We start from the raw sequence: 16,463 nt of genomic DNA, 5'->3' as shown, positions 1-16,463 counted from the left end.
CCCAGACAGAGGCTTTTCTTCTTCAGGACCACACTATTAACATAAAATGCTAATTGTAACAATTCACTCACATTTCCAACTTGGTGGTTTATCTTAACATAGAATTAATATATAATTCCCAATTGACAACATGTTCCATTCAAATTCTTGTCTTTAGGCAAATATCCTGACAGTTTTATTCTAAAATATTTGCAAGGTATGTATAATCAGAAATTGGGTCCATGGCAAATTGGCAATGGCAGTGAGAGGGTAGAGTTGTCTTGATTGAAAAGAACAAATAGTGAAGGTTCACGAGCCTCGTTGGGATGCAAAACAAAACAGTAACATGCACCTTTTTGATTGGGAAATGGGACCCTCTCAGATTTCTGTTCCTTCCTTTTAGCTTCCATCATTCAGTGCTCTCACTCTTTTCCTCTACAATATGGTTATATGGTATGTAAATAAATATATTATACACACAACAAAATTTGTGTCTCTTTCAAGTCCTTTTCAACTTAGAGGCTGCATTATTATTATTACTTTTGTTCTTCTCTCTTCCATGCAGCATATATATATATATATATATATATATATATATATATATATATATATATATATATATATATATAACTATATAAGCAATTTGGTGTGTGTGTCTGTCATAAGGATAGAATAAAATATGATACCGGTGGTCCTAATTCTCCTTCCTCCAACAGCTCTTTCTCAATTATGTAGATCAATGCCAATTGCCAAAGCAAGGATTTCATATTTTTATATATAATAATGCAATCAGATTCTTACTTCTAATTTTGACAAACCGTACACTTACTCATCTCACTGTTTTGCACGCTGACTTTCTATTTGCACTTAACTTTAACATAACCACTTCTTTAAGGGAGATTAAATTATGGTGGAAACTCAGGTGCAGTCAATTTCACGTAAAGTTGATACCTGAGAGCTGCTAGATGATTTGACTGATTTCACTAAATTTTCATTTAACGACTCTCAAATATCAACTTCACGTGAAGTCGACTGCACCTGAGTTTTCATCTTAAATTTTACATCATTATTTTTGTGTGTCTGTCACACTCCTTAACTATTCTATCTCCATTACTAATCAAATAATGGTTCTACACTAAACAACAAACCTTGATTTTGTTTATTACTACCAAAGAGAGCTATACTAAAAGAGTATATTTTAATAACTTTAATGCATGGTTAAATTGTCCACATCATTTGTTTCAACCTTGCTCATATCACTTTCATTTCATGGACTATAATAACTATAACGCTTCTTCAACCACTGAGACAAAAACCAGAGCCAACAAGTTCCTTAACACTGCAGTAATGATGAACAATGACAACCATTCCTGCCACCAACATCATGAAGAAGAAGAAGAAGAAGAAGAAACGCATTGCTGGTTTGATGATGCATGCATTCTGGACATGGACTACTTCGTGAAGACCCTCTCAGGAATCAAGCAAAAGGGTGTTCGTTCTGATTTGATAGGATCAATCATAACTCATTATGCTTCCAAATGGCTCCCTGACCTTTCTTCTTCAACTGACATCTTTTCTGATAACAAGGATCGTCTTACATCACCAGAGAGTGTCACGGCTTCATGGCTAAAGAAGAGGTTCTTTGTTGAAACCTTGGTTAGTCTCTAATACCATGTACATCAAATACTACTGTATTGTATTGTATTCAATACTTATTCATATTTGTACATGCAACACAGGTTGGTGTTCTTCCACCAGAGAAAGATTCCATTCCATGCAACTTCCTCCTTAGGCTCCTAAGAACAGCTAACATGGTTGGGGTTGAGGGAAGTTACAGATTAGAGCTTGAGAAGCGGATTTCATGGCAGCTAGACCAGGCTTCATTGAAGGAGCTTATGATACCTTCGTTTAGCCACACTTGTGGGACACTGCTTGATGTTGAGATTGTGATAAGGTTGGTGAAGAGGTTCGTGTGCTTGGACCATGAAGGTGTTAAGAGTGGTGCTGCTTTGGTTAAGGTGGCTAAGTTGATTGATTCCTACCTCGCTGAGGTTGCTTTAGATGCTAATCTCACCTTGTCTGAGTTTGTTGCACTCGCCGGAGCTCTTCCAACTCATGCAAGAGCCACTGATGATGGCTTGTACAGAGCCATTGATACTTATCTCAAAGTAACTTCTTATTCTCTCACTTTTTTTTTTTAATTAGGCACAAATTAATGTGTTGTTATCAGTGGCTGAATTGGTGGGACACAAATTAATTGGTTGATACTTAGACAGTAGAGATAAAGAAAATAAAGAAAACTTGTTCATATATTTGGGTGGACAGAAATTTTGTTTGTCTTAATCTCTTTTTTCAAACAGATTTATCTCTCAAATGTACAAAAATGCAGTGTTATGCATTGTTCTTGTTTTGTTCCGGGATTTGTATGCTCATTATGGAATCTGGATGAATGTCATAACTAGGAAAATGTAAGAAGAGTAAACTAATTAGAAGAGTAAACTAAAAACTAATGTATGAGTTGGCAACATCATAATGCAGGCCAGGGGAGTAAAATTTTTTTGGTAGGGCTAGAAATCTAAGATGTGTGTAAAGAGATCAGATGTGAGTGAATGTGTGTGTGTGACAAGCATTATTCTTAGTGAGTGACTTATGTGGGGCTATAGTTATACATGGTTTAATCAACGTTTATCTCCATTTGTCTTTTCTGTTGTCCAGATAGTACTAAATAGTAATGCATGGAAATAGGTGGATTATTAGAATCTTGTCTTATTCCCCCTTCTTTTTTCTGTGCTATATGAAACTTGTATATATATTTATAATAGTGTTACTCCATTCATTAGTCTCTTCTTCTATGTTATTTGAATAAAACAATCCTTTCCACTTTATTATCAGTACCTACCTGCACTTTTGCTTAGATTGTACTGCATGATACTTACATAATTACAGGTATTGCTCAAAATTATGTTATTACATGGGAGGTTGACTTTTATTGACTTGTAGTAGTTAGTTGTACATGGTGATATATATGTAACAAACATTACCAAATTAGATAAAATCCAAAGACTTTCATAGGTGAAAAGTCAGTAGAATAAAAAAGGAAATAAAGATAAAAAAGTGAAGAAAATATGAACTGTTTTTTAAAGTACATTATATGTAATAATATGGACATTGTGGTTTTTTCTTGCTTTGATCTCTCTCTTTTTTTTGCTGCTTGTGTCATGTTGATGTTCCAATGTTGAAATAATGAACTTGTGTTGTGTGTTATAGGCACATCCAAGTGTGTCAAAGCAAGAAAGGAAGGGTCTGTGTAGGCTTATTGATAGCAGAAAACTCACACCAGAGGCCTCACTTCATGCAGCTCAAAATGAACGGTTACCTGTGAGAGCTGTTATTCAAGTTCTCTTCTCTGAACAAACTAAGCTAAACCGCCATTTGGACTGGAGTAGTGGCTCCTTCAGTGGCCTCAGGAGCCCCTGCAATGGCAGCTTAGACACGCCTTTACGTTGCCTGTCAAAGCGCGAAATGAGTGCTCAGCAGATGGAGATAAGGAAGCTGAAAGAAGAGGTTTATAGGCTGCAAAACCAGTGCAATGCAATGCAAGTGCAGCTGGAGAGAATGGTGGAGAAGAAGAAAGGTTTGTTCTTCAAGTTGAAGAAGTTTGGTATTGGTAATAGAAGCAGCAGCATTGTGGGAGAGGTAGAGAAGATTATGGAACAAGAGAGTGGCAGGTTTGGAAGGGAAACGCCAATGGACTTAAAAAGTGGTGTGTTAGGTGTTATGACTCCTCACAAGTGGAGGAAATCTACCTCCTGAAAATGTTAATAATGAATCTGATAAACATACATTTGTGTTTGTTATATATTAATTAATCTGATTAACTAGTATAGTTTAATGTCCATGTTCTTTTGTTTGACTTAGGCATCAGAAATAAATATTGTAATATCGACTCTGAAGTATATTCAATAAAGATAAAAGATGTGAGCATATCAATATATATCCAGGTTACACATAAATTTCGAGAATCATATGTTTTCAACCAGCTCCATCAAGATTATTATATTTGCTAAGTTAGGTCTGATAAACAATGTATACAAGAACAATCAAGGTCATTTCTCTCTGTAATTCTGATAAAGAGAAAGGTGAATCAAGTAATAGCAGATGTGTGTTTCAACTTTCTATCAGGTTTGTAAGAAAGAGAAATATGAATCTTGTGGCAAAAACAAGAAGCCGTTATACATTCTCACATATATTTGACAACTATGAATAAAAGAATCTTATACACAAATCAAAGTATCAAACAATAGAATGCTTACATTTTTTACAAGTTTTTCTCTCCTTTAATTTCTTTTTTGGGCCACTCACTTATTCAGGCAGCATCACACAAATTGAGAAGGAAAAAAAGAAAAATCAAGTAAACATAAAGGCAACTGCATTATGCATAGACTAACACAGTCAAACATGATCTAAACAATATGTTTTTTGCAGCAAGATCCTCATCATCATCACCACTTAAAGGACTTCTTCCGAATGCATTCGACACCTTTTTTCATCCCAAGAAGCAATGGTGATGATGGGATTCGCCTCAAGGTGCCGGCACTCTCTGATCTAACGAGCCTTTTTCCCTTCTTCTGTTCCTTACTTTCCATCACCTTATCAAAGTTGAGAGTTCTATTTCCTTCACTACCTATGCAAGTTTCTTCAGAGTAATCTTTGTTTCCTGTTGCCATAGATCTTCCAGCTCCCCATTCTGTTCTTTCCTGAGGAAGTTGAAGCTGCTTCTCATTGTCATCAGAATCTGAAACCTTGGAGATCTTCAAGTCCAGTTGTGGGAAAACCTGATTCAACTTTTGGATTATTATATCTTGAGTTCCACCACAAGCATCTTCATTTGTCTCGTATGGTTCCGGATCCGGTGCTTCTGGACTCTTCTCTAAAAGCATTTGAAGCCACTTCTCAACGTTTCCTTTCCCACGCTGCCTCCTGATTTCCTCATCTTCTTCCGCAGTTTCAATTTCATAGACTCTTCTCTTGCATTCATTGATTTCGAGATTCTTAACTCCATTCTCAATTGAGTCTTCTCCATCCAATTCAACAACTGATCCGGCATGCTCCTCCAGCTTCTCATTTCTGATTCTTGCTTCCTCTTCTTTTACTTCTTGCTTTTGTTCTTCATTTGCGGATAAGCCAGCTTCAGATGTCCTTTGTTCCTCTTCCAAGAACAGTCTGAGCTCCTTGTGCAATGGTGTTCTTGGCCTGATCCCAGGCAAATAGAGAGCTTGATTACTATCTCTTCTTCCTTCAAAGTTGGTATCGTCTATTCTGGACCTCTTCCTTCCTTGATCCCATGTAGATCTTATCTGATTCTCTATCTCTTCTTTTTGTCTAAACTTCTTATGAAGCTCTCTCTCTGCAGCATCACAAATCCCCCTCTGAGCTTCAAGTCTAGCCATTAGTGCATTAGTTGCAGCCTGGTTCAGTCTTACTTGTTCCTTGTACAAGACACTCCTACATGAGTAGTAATTTTAATTGTCATTATCATGGCATACAACCATATCATAAATTTTGCTTATAAGAACTCCATATAAGTTATGATCATCCATAGAATAATGATAAAACTGTCTATGGAAAGTATAAATTTTGGTTAGTGTGTCTTACTGGTGCATGGTATCTCTAATCATCTTCTCTAACATGCTCCTATAAGAAGATTGAGCTTCCGCTAACCGTCTGCATTTTTCTGCCTTCTTCCTTCGTTTTATGAGTGTCATTTCCAGGTCTTCAATAACGAGCTTCTCTTCCTCATTTTTGAGCTTCAGTTCATCCACTTCATTATCTAGTTTCTGTATCTCTGTCTGCATTTTAGTAGCTTCTTCTCTTTGCTTCAGAGAATCTCTTGCCATGACAATGGCTTGGTAGGGGTTCTTAACGAATTCCGGGTCTTCATTTTCTTTCAGTAGATTGGCATTTACTTTTCTAGAAGATACTGAAGAGAAATCAAAATTCTTCAATCAGATAACAGTGAGGCATAATAAAACCAATCTAGATCTTCATATTTTGATACTTGGAAAGTACTAATTAACTCAAACTTGTTCCAACAGTCAATGATCATATACTAACCTATTGCTTGAGACATAGGCCTTGCCTTCTTGTTATTATAATCGAGATGTCTTAAAGCCAATACATCGAAAGGTTCCCTTCGAGATTCTACAATTGCAGCTGGAGCAAGGCCAACTTTTTCTTTGAGCCCAATGAAGTGCTGTGGAAAAGAATGGGAATCCACTATTTGTGAAGCATTCAATTCATGGTTTTCCCCTTCAGAGAACAAAAATGAAAATGCCCTGTGCCTGTGGATTGCAGCAACAAATATTATTTATTCATTAGTTACATATCACAATGCTAAAAGAACAAAGTAAGGAATACTTGGAAAAACAAAAAATTAAATTAATGTACCTACCTAAAGTCTGAATTTGAAGAGGCAAAAATGGAGAGGAATTGGTTTACAGAGATACCCAATTGGAAATCCCACCATGGGACTAAGAATTCCAGCTTATTCTTCTTCCTCTTACAGACTTGCCTCTGCAATATCCTTAGATTGCTCAACACTGTCAAACCTCCCCCTTCATAGTTCATCCACAAAAGAAGCAACATTATAGTTTCATACACATTCTTATTAGAGAGAGAGAGAGAGAGAGAGAGAGAGAGAGAGTACTTGAACAAGGAAACCAGTGATCAATGTCCCAGGCAAGAGGAGAGGCTGAGTCAGCATGATAATACAGCACATTGCCATAACCATCTACTCGAATTACGGCAGGGTCAAAACCAGCATTCCTGAAAATTTATCAAATTGATCTAAAAAAAGTTTCCGAATTTTCACTTCAATTTAAAAATTGAAATTTTGCAAAGTTCAGAAACCAAAAAATTGAAGTGCTTACCCAAGATGGCTAAGCTGCTTCCACAATATGCTGACGAAGATTTTTGGCTTCGTGGTTGGCTTAGCTTTCAGATCCATAATCGGAAACATTTGATCTAACTTACTTGCTCTTTCAGCCTAAGAAAAGAAAAACCACATAATTGAAGCTCAATTTAATCTGCCCAATAACACGAAATCATTCAACAAACCATAAACCCATTATTCATTTTCCCCTTAAAGTTCCCACCTTTACAATAATAAAGATAAAAATCCAATTTTTCTGCTTACGTCGTCTTCATGCAAAGCATGAGGGATGAAAGTGAAGGGAGGGCCATGGCGGTAGGGAGTGAAACCACGATCCCTGCAGAGTTTAGCATACGCTTTTGGGTACCCAAGGTTCTCAGTCACAGCCATTTCCTCTTGTGTGAATCCATAATCTTCTGCCATTATCGTTTGGTTGGAAGAAGTTGCAGTAGCTTCAGAAGCAGGGGAGTGAGAAAACAGAGGGGAGAGCGTGTTCTGTTTGATGGAACCAACGGTCGATTCTGTTTTTCAACTTTTTCAGGGTTTCAAACTCAAAATTTTAATTTAATTTGGGAATGTCAGCCTTGTGCACTGTAACGGTTACATAGGATTGGAGTAAGTAAGAATTAATTTATTATAGTATTTATACTCTTCATGCACACTTTTTAAAAAGACCAAATTAACCTTACCCAAAACAAGTGGTGAAACAATTTAATAAAAGTCCCCATTTAAAGGTATGCTTCAGAAAACAAATTGGTGTCAGGTCCCACACACAAAATAATAATTGGAGAAAAATCCAAAATCGCCCCTGATAATTATCTCAAAGATAACGAAGTTTTTGACAAAAAAAAATACTTAATCTAACTCTTGAACTTTACTTTTATGAGATTAATTAGTTTATGTGTCAAAAAAAGTCTATGTTTTATTTTTTGCACAGAGACTAATTAGTAAAAAAAAAAACAGAAGCCAGATTGGATGTTTTATTTTTAAAAGTCTCATTGTCTTTTCGAAATAATTGTCAAGGCCGAATGGGTATTCACTCTATTAATAATTGTTGAACATGCTTGAAGTCTGTTGAAAAATGTTAACATCTTAATTTTTAATAAACAAAAAAATGGACAGAAATTTAAACCTGATTTCTTTAGTAAAATAAAACGAGGATCTTACGTGAGTGTGACAAATGTGCATGTGTGCATCATGCATCTAACGAGGCACGTGCAAGTTTCACCACTTCAAAATGCATCTATATTACTTGGTGGATAATAATATTTACTTACCTACCACCAAATCTTTTCTTATTATGGTTGATTATCAAAATTTTCAAGTCCATTAACTCTTCTGGTTTTCCTTATAGCGAATAAAACAGGTGACAACACAATGTATCAAAATCTAAGTGTAAGAACAAGTAATATGAAATACGAAACATTGAAACAAAGTTGTAATAACTTGACTTGCAAGACATAGACTACTACTACATATAATCGATTACATGCTGACAAACAAGCATTTTGTATTCACTAATCTACTAATCTTGCTTTCACTAAAACAACAAGAAAACAGTGCTTCATCCAAGTAAATTAAATACTGTGATGAACTTAAAGTCAACTACTTGTAGATATTAGATACTGCAGGTAAATACTTTCAACACTATCATGCTACAGGAATCACCCTCCATTTATTCTATAAATTTCAGTTCTGAATTTCACACTCCTTGCTCTTTAAGTGATAATACCATTCTTTGGTTTAGATCAAAGTTTGAAATAATAGTAGCATGGATAAACTAGACCATTATTAAAAGATAAGTAGATTAATTAAGTGAGTCTGAGCAATTTTATTTCTTAGAGAATGGAAAGTGGTGATCTGTATAAAGCTGCAAGCAGCTTAAGAGCAAGCAGTTCTTCAATTTGGAGAAACAGTGCAAAGGACACTATTTTCTCTAAGTCTTCACATGAAGTAGTGGATGATGATGAAGCTCTCAAATGGGCTGCACTTGAGAAACTCCCTACTTACAATCGTTTAAAGAGAGGCTTGTTAACTGCATCCAATGGTGAGGTGAGTGAGATTGATGTCACTCATATTGGAACACTTGAAAGAAAGAAAGTGTTGCAAAGGTTGGTAGGTGCTGCTGAAGAGGATAATGAGAAGTTTCTGTTGAAGTTGAGGGAAAGAATTGATAGGTATATATAATATCCATTGTTAAAGATTGTCTTCTCTTTTATTTTCTTTAACAGTTTTAAATTGCATAACTTTCCTTTGAATATTTTCTAGAGTTGGAATCCATATTCCAACAATTGAAGCCAGGTTTGAGCATCTAAATGTTGAGGCAGAAGCTCATGTTGGCAGCAGAGCCTTACCCACGTTTTTTAACTTCATTGTTAATATAGTTGAGGTAAACCACGTGTGATTTCTAAATCTCTCTTTCCTTTGATGCTTCAATCAAGATTGTTGTTGGTTTTAGTTTGTGTAAGATTTGTACTTATTCTGAAATTTTTAATCTTCCAGAGTTATTTGAATTATCTTCATATCCTTTCAAGCAAAAAGAAGCAAGTCACCATCCTTAAAGATGTTAGTGGAATTGTAAGACCTTGTAGGTAAGAAGATATGACTAATTGAAATCCTGAAGCTCAAACTTTATTCATCTTCCTATTCACCATTACATTTTGTTTTCATTTTCAGGATGACATTGCTTTTAGGCCCTCCAAGTTCTGGAAAAACCACACTCCTTTTGGCTCTGGCAGGAAAGCTTGGTCAAGATCTTAAGGTTAAAGTGCTTCTTTCATTTATGCATCAATCATATAATCTAATCAAATCAAATCACTTATATCCATTTTTTGCTGATAAATATGCTGTAGGTTAGTGGCAGAGTTACCTATAATGGTCATGAGATGAATGAGTTTGTACCTCAAAGAACTGCAGCATACATTAGCCAGAATGATGTTCATATTGGAGAAATGACTGTGAGGGAAACCTTGGCTTTCTCAGCAAGGTGTCAAGGGGTTGGTTCAAGATTCGGTTAGTCAAATTTTACCTTAAATTGTTCTTGTTGAAGAAGATAGCTTCCAAATCTGTAAACTGTAGTCTAAGCATGACTTATAATTACATTTTGCTATGTGCAGACTTGCTTTCTGAACTATCAAGAAGAGAGATAGCAGCAAAAATTAAACCCGACCGAGATATCGATATATACATGAAGGTGAAAGAAACTAACTCCATGATCCACTAGAAAATCTGCATAGCAACTTAGCAAGCATTACTATTTCTCTAGAAATGAACTTCAGCAATTGATTCTATTATACATTACCACCTTAACCATACTCTTCCCTCCTAAGTTCAGTTAAACCATTAATTTTGATTGATACACAACCTTTTGATCTTATTGGCTTTCTAATAATACTAGGCAACAGCATCTGAAGGCCAGGAAGCAAACCAGATGATAACAGAATATATACTAAAGGTGACATCTTCAACTACTTCAAGTAGTTCTGAGTTCTGATTTCTCACAATATTGCATCATCAAAAACACAAATACTGTCTTTATGGTTTCTACTATTTATCTAATTTGTGATTTACAGATCTTAGATTTAGAAATATGTGCTGATACTCTAGTAGGGGATGAAATGTTGCGTGGTATATCCGGAGGACAAAGAAAGCGTGTTACAACAGGTAGTGTTCAAACTCTTAGTCCATCAATTTTGTGTGTAATTCTGTTTCAACTTTTATGTGCATTATTTGCAGGGGAGATGTTGGTTGGGCCGGCGAAAGCGTTGTTCATGGATGGCATATCTACTGGGCTAGACAGCTCCACAACTGTTCAAATTATGAAATGCCTTAGACAAATTGTTCATATTCTAAAGGGAACTGCAGTTATAGCCTTACTGCAACCAGAGCCAGAGACATATGAGCTTTTTGATGACATTATCCTCCTCTCAGATGGTCAAATTGTCTACCATGGACCCCGAGAGCTTGTCCTCGAATTTTTCGAGTCCATGGGATTCAAATGCCCTGAGAGGAAAGGCATAGCAGACTTCCTTCAAGAAGTAGGCCAATCTTTATATTCCTTCCATACTTAATTATGAAATTTTGAATAAGATATGTGGAAATATATGTATCTATCTATTCCTGCAGGTAACTTCTAGAAAGGATCAGGAACAGTATTGGATGCACAAGGAGAAGACATATAGTTTTGTAACAGCTAATGAATTTGCTGAGGCATTTAAAAGCTTCCATGTAGGAAGGAAAATTGAAGATGAGTTAGCAGTTCCATTTGATAAGACAAAGAATCACCCTGCTGCATTAACAACTGACAAGTATGGAGTTAGCAAAAAGGAGCTTCTGAAAGCTAACTTCTCAAGAGAGTATCTTCTTATGAAGAGGAACTCATTTGTTTACATCTTCAAGATATCTCTGGTTGGTCTTACAAAGCCTTAAAATGTTGCTGTGTTTGATTGATTGATTCATTCATTCATTGAGTTTCACCTCTTGTTTTTCTTCTTCTTGCCATTAGCTTGCAGCAATGGCTGTGATTACAATGACAGTATTCCTTAGAACTGAGATGCATCACGATTCAGTGGATCATGGTGGAGTTTACACCGGAGCACTTTTCTTCACTGTAGTAATGATCTTGTTTAATGGGATGGCTGATATCTCCATGACTATTGGGAAGCTTCCAATTTTTTACAAGCAACGTGATCATCTATTTTACCCTGCATGGGCCTATGCTATTCCCAGTTGGATCCTTAAAATCCCTGTCACATTGGTTGAAGTTGTTGTTTGGGTATCACTCACCTACTATGTTATTGGATTTGACCCAAATATATGCAGATTCTTGAAGCAGTATCTTCTGTTGTTCCTACTTGGCCAAATGGCTTCTGCTCTATTTCGTTCCATTGCAGCAATTGGTAGGAACATGATTGTTGCCAACACATTTGGTTCATTTGCAATAGTCACTCTTCTGACTTTGGGTGGATTCATCTTGTCAAGAGGTACATCAATCTGCAAAGTGCAAACTATTCATTATCATATAAAGAGTTGATTTCACTCAAAATGGTTTGCTTTTTGTTTTGTCCCTTAATAACACAGAGGATATCAAGAAATGGTGGATATGGGGTTACTGGATCTCACCTATAATGTATGAGCAGAATGCTATAATGGTGAATGAGTTCCTTAGCAAGAGTTGGAACCATGTAAGTTCCTGAATTATTGAACTACAAATGATGTCTATGTGACTATAGAATAGCTACTAAATTCGACGTCATCTCCTTAATTGATGCAGCGGCCATTTTTGTTTTATTGGTGAATAATTAAGCCTAAAGATTTTGAGTTACGAGAGAAAGAGATAGTGAATCAAATAGCGCAATTCTTCAAGGCGTGTGTTACACACACTTTTCTTGAGGCTTAATTCGCCTCCACCAATATACAATGGTGTGCAAAATAAGTTACTGACGAATTTCCTGTAGGATACAATAAAGAACACTTGACTTGTTTATGCACTCACACAGTCAAAGCCTTACACTAAATGATAATTTACCGAATAATATTCTCTATTCTTTCTTTTGCGTAAAGAAAGTGTTGAGATGGATTGTCTAGCAATAATGAAAACGAGGGACGTACTCAACAGACACAACTTTTCAAATAGTTACAACCTTTCAACAGACATAACTATTCAAATAGTTGCAACCTTTTCACAAGCATAACTTTTGATTAAGTCACAACTCTTCAAAATAGCTTTTCACATATTTTGAAAATAAATCTCACACATGCAATGTGTTTTCTTAAGCAGGCTCTTCCAAACTCAACTGATCCACTTGGAGTTGAGATTCTGAAATCACGTGGATTCTTCAAGCATGCATACTGGTATTGGATTGGGGTTGTGGCATTGTTTGGATTCATTATTCTGTTGAACATCACCTTCACTCTCGCTCTCACTTATCTCAACCGTCAGTATCTTCCTCAATGCTTTAATCTTGTTGCACAAAATGATTACTATAACTTTGTTATATATATTCTATTCTAATGATTCTGCAGCCTTGAAGAAGCCGCAAGCTATCATCTCAGAAGAATCTCTTGGAAACAAGTATGATCAAGAAGGCCTTGAATTGCCACTCAGAGGAAGCACTGCACCTAGTAGCAAGATCAAGATAGGTGAGTATACATGCATATGTATGTGGATTTCATCATAATTCTTATCAAGTCTTTTGGAATCTGTAAAAAGCTTTCAATTATTGTGCAGGTGACAACAGAACAGAAACTATATCTTCAACTTCAAGGTCTGCATCAATTAGGCCAGAGGCTGCAGTTGACAAGAGAAAAAGAGGAATGGTTCTTCCATTTGAACCACATTCTCTCATCTTTGATGAAATCACATATTCAGTGGACATGCCACAGGTCACTAAATTTTCAGTGTAGATATTGGACTAAAGAACTCAAAATACACGTTGTCTTAAAGTCTGGTTTGTTCTACAATGCAGGAAATGAAGAGTCAGGGTGTGATTGAAGAGAAATTGGTCCTTCTGAAAGGCGTTAGCGGCGCATTCAGGCCAGGTGTTCTCACAGCTTTGATGGGTGTAAGTGGAGCTGGAAAAACAACTTTGATGGATGTGCTGGCTGGAAGGAAGACCGGGGGTTATATTGAGGGGACTATTACAATCTCAGGCTACCTTAAGAAGCAAGAAACATTTGCTCGAATATCCGGTTACTGTGAACAGAATGATATCCATTCTCCTCATGTTACTGTCTATGAATCCTTACTTTACTCAGCATGGCTGCGCTTATCACCCGAAATAAATCATGAAACAAGAAAGGTTAGCACTTGTATCACACAAGCCTAAGAGTTAGTTAATAGTTATATAATTATATTTACTAATGAATTGTTATAGATGTTCATTGAGGAAGTCATGGAGCTTGTAGAGTTGAACTTTCTTAGGGAATCTTTGGTTGGTTTGCCTGGTGTGAGTGGCCTCTCTACCGAACAACGAAAGAGGTTAACTATAGCAGTTGAATTGGTGGCTAATCCCTCCATAATTTTCATGGATGAACCTACTTCTGGTTTAGATGCTAGAGCTGCTGCTATTGTTATGAGAACAGTTAGAAACACAGTTGACACAGGAAGGACTGTTGTTTGTACAATCCATCAACCAAGCATTGACATATTTGAATCTTTTGATGAGGTGAGACTTGAAATTTGAGATATAATCATGTTCAACAAAACAAGATGCTACATTTTTTCAAATTTTCTTGCAGCTTTTCCTGTTAAAGCGTGGAGGGCAAGAAATTTATGTCGGCCCATTAGGCCGTCATTCTTACCAACTCATCAACTATTTTGAGGTATGATTTGTCTCAAAAAGCTCAAAGATCATCAAAAAAGACAATTATTTAACTGCTTATAAATTTTACTTTTAATTAGTCTGTTAAAGGGGTCAATAAGATCGGAGATGGATGTAACCCTGCAACTTGGATGTTGGAAATCACAACTCCAGCACGAGAAATGGATTTAAATGTTGACTTTGCTGATATATATAAAAATTCAGAACTTTATAGGTAATATACTTTGTAATCTTACTCATTTTTCTACTAAACAACTTCGATATTCCTTAATGTTATTATAAAACCTGTGTTCTTAACTTCTTATGCTGAAAAATTTTGCCTATATATACCTTAGGAAAAATAAAGATCTTGTAGCAGAATTGAGCAAGCCTGATCCTGGTTCCAAGGAGCTTCACTTTCCTACTCAATATGCACAACCATTTTTCATCCAATGTATGGCTTGTTTGTGGAAACAACATTGGTCATATTGGCGCAATCCTCCATATACAGCAGTGAGATATCTGTTCACTACATTTGTAGCTTTGATGTTTGGAACCATGTTCTGGGATCTTGGATCCAAAAAGTGAGTTATTATATTGATTAAATAGTCTGAATTAAGGTCAAGAAATTTGTAGGACAAGAAATTTGACCCCCTTTGAGTTAACTTGTAGGACAAGAAAACAGGATCTGTTTAATGCTATAGGTTCAATGTACAATGCTGTTATCTTCCTTGGAGTCCAGAATGCTTCTTCTGTTCAGCCAGTGGTTGCCATAGAAAGAACCGTCTTTTATAGAGAAAGGGCGGCCGGAATGTATTCGGCCTTCCCCTATGCATTTGCACAGGTAACTTGATTAATCTTTTGGGAAGTTAAAGAGTTAAGAGTACTAATTAATGTAACCTGATCCATTTTGTTTCACTCCAGGTTCTAATAGAGCTACCATATATTCTTGCACAAGCTGTAACATATGGCCTCATAGTTTATGCAATGATTGGATTTGATTGGGTTGCATCCAAATTCTTTTGGTATCTCTTCTTCATGTACTTCACATTTCTATACTTCACCTTCTATGGCATGATGGCTGTGGCCATAACACCAAACCAACATGTTGCTTCAATTGTGGCTAGTGCATTCTATGCAATTTGGAATCTCTTCTCAGGATTTGTTGTCCCAAGACCAGTAAGTACAAAATGCAATGAACAATTCCATGTTAGGAAATTATGTACATACTAATGGTGTTCTGTTTTTTATGGCAGAACATTGCTGTGTGGTGGAGATGGTACTATTGGGCATGTCCAGTTTCTTGGAGCTTATATGGATTGGTTGCATCTCAATTTGGAGACATAACAAGTAAAATTGAGTCAAATGAGACAGTGGAAGAGTTTCTGAAGAGATACTTTGGTTATAGAAATGATTTTGTAGGAATTGCTGCAATTCTGGTTGTTGCTTTTGCTGTGCTCTTTGCTATTATCTTTGCTGTTTCTGTGAAACTCTTCAATTTCCAAAAGAGATAGAATAGAAATTAGAATACATGCTTTCAAGTTTCAAGTCAAACATTGTATAAATAAAAGACTTGTTTAGTTTTATATTCAAGGAGGTACAGTTTTAACTCTTAGTACTTTCCCTCTGTACTTTAATTTGGAAACCGAAGACTGAAATATTTATAGAAAAGAAACTTATTCTTTACAAATATTTAGTTGTAAGTCGTAATTCTTAATAATTTTTTTAGGTGAAATCAGGTGGAGTTGACTTCACGTGAATTTGATAGTTGAGAGCTGTTAGATAAAAATTTAGTCAAATCAGTCAAATCATCTAACAGTTCTCAGTTATCAATTTCACGTGAAGTGAACTGTACCTGAGTTTTTACCATTTTTTTATCATCAAATTAATTTTTAATTTTTGGTTTTATTACAAATCAGTCATTCATCCCTAAAAATTTGGGCCAAATAATTGTGTTGTTATTTTATAAAAATATTTTATAGAAAAGAAACTTATTTTTTTACAAATATTTAGTTGTAAATCATAATTCTTAATAATTTTTTTATCATCAAGTTCATTTTTTATTTTTTGTTTTATTACAAATCAGTCATTCATTCCTAAAAATTTGGGACAAATAATCACGTAAAAAGTTAATTTGATGTGAAAATTAATTTATTTAATAAAATAAAAAATTTAAAATTAAGTTAATTAAAAACTAAAATTTTCTTTAAAAAACTTATTTAGAATATTACTTTGTTGAGATGTGACAAAAT

At 35.6% G+C, this 16,463-nt stretch overlaps 3 protein-coding genes across 8 annotated transcripts; 2 read left to right on the top strand and 1 right to left on the bottom strand.

Moving 5' to 3' along the window:
- Positions 1 to 53: 53 nt before the first annotated feature.
- LOC130940859 (root phototropism protein 3-like) lies at positions 54 to 3,969 on the top strand. 3 transcript variants are annotated; one of them, XM_057869127.1, is made up of 4 exons: positions 54 to 432; positions 1,325 to 1,635; positions 1,719 to 2,147; positions 3,247 to 3,969. In XM_057869127.1, the coding sequence occupies exons 1-4, from the start codon at positions 306 to 308 to the stop codon at positions 3,790 to 3,792; spliced, it is 1,413 nt and encodes a 470-aa protein (XP_057725110.1). In that variant the 5' UTR covers positions 54 to 305; the 3' UTR covers positions 3,793 to 3,969. The 3 variants fall into 3 exon arrangements, with proteins under 3 accessions (XP_057725110.1, XP_057725112.1, XP_057725111.1); XM_057869129.1 differs by having other exon boundaries at positions 1,299 to 1,635; XM_057869128.1 differs by lacking the exon at positions 54 to 432 and having other exon boundaries at positions 579 to 1,635.
- A 230-nt stretch (positions 3,970 to 4,199) lies between these two features.
- On the bottom strand, positions 4,200 to 7,443 carry LOC130940857 (uncharacterized). Its single transcript, XM_057869124.1, has 7 exons — positions 7,175 to 7,443; positions 6,909 to 7,024; positions 6,686 to 6,804; positions 6,431 to 6,593; positions 6,094 to 6,320; positions 5,635 to 5,959; positions 4,200 to 5,484 (listed from the first exon to the last, which is right to left on the bottom strand). Exons 1-7 carry the CDS (start codon positions 7,331 to 7,333, stop codon positions 4,482 to 4,484), a joined length of 2,112 nt encoding a protein of 703 aa, XP_057725107.1. The 5' UTR covers positions 7,334 to 7,443; the 3' UTR covers positions 4,200 to 4,481.
- A 1,202-nt stretch (positions 7,444 to 8,645) lies between these two features.
- On the top strand, positions 8,646 to 15,725 carry LOC130940887 (pleiotropic drug resistance protein 1-like). 4 transcript variants are annotated; one of them, XM_057869166.1, is made up of 23 exons: positions 8,646 to 9,087; positions 9,179 to 9,299; positions 9,413 to 9,501; positions 9,587 to 9,671; positions 9,763 to 9,922; positions 10,027 to 10,103; positions 10,308 to 10,364; positions 10,483 to 10,573; positions 10,646 to 10,947; positions 11,036 to 11,317; positions 11,415 to 11,892; positions 11,990 to 12,093; positions 12,690 to 12,846; positions 12,935 to 13,051; positions 13,140 to 13,294; positions 13,378 to 13,710; positions 13,786 to 14,076; positions 14,150 to 14,233; positions 14,313 to 14,446; positions 14,568 to 14,795; positions 14,884 to 15,055; positions 15,136 to 15,390; positions 15,468 to 15,725. In XM_057869166.1, the coding sequence occupies exons 1-23, from the start codon at positions 8,756 to 8,758 to the stop codon at positions 15,723 to 15,725; spliced, it is 4,362 nt and encodes a 1,453-aa protein (XP_057725149.1). In that variant the 5' UTR covers positions 8,646 to 8,755. The 4 variants fall into 4 exon arrangements, with proteins under 4 accessions (XP_057725149.1, XP_057725148.1, XP_057725147.1 ...); XM_057869165.1 differs by having other exon boundaries at positions 12,687 to 12,846; XM_057869164.1 differs by having other exon boundaries at positions 10,483 to 10,947.
- Positions 15,726 to 16,463: the final 738 nt, after the last annotated feature.

The sequence above is a fragment of the Arachis stenosperma genome, chromosome 7, assembly GCF_014773155.1.
Source record: "Arachis stenosperma cultivar V10309 chromosome 7, arast.V10309.gnm1.PFL2, whole genome shotgun sequence".
NCBI classification, from domain to species: Eukaryota; Viridiplantae; Streptophyta; class Magnoliopsida; order Fabales; family Fabaceae; genus Arachis; species Arachis stenosperma.
Note: the sequence above shows the minus strand (reverse complement) of the source record. Positions and strands in the feature narration are given on the sequence as shown.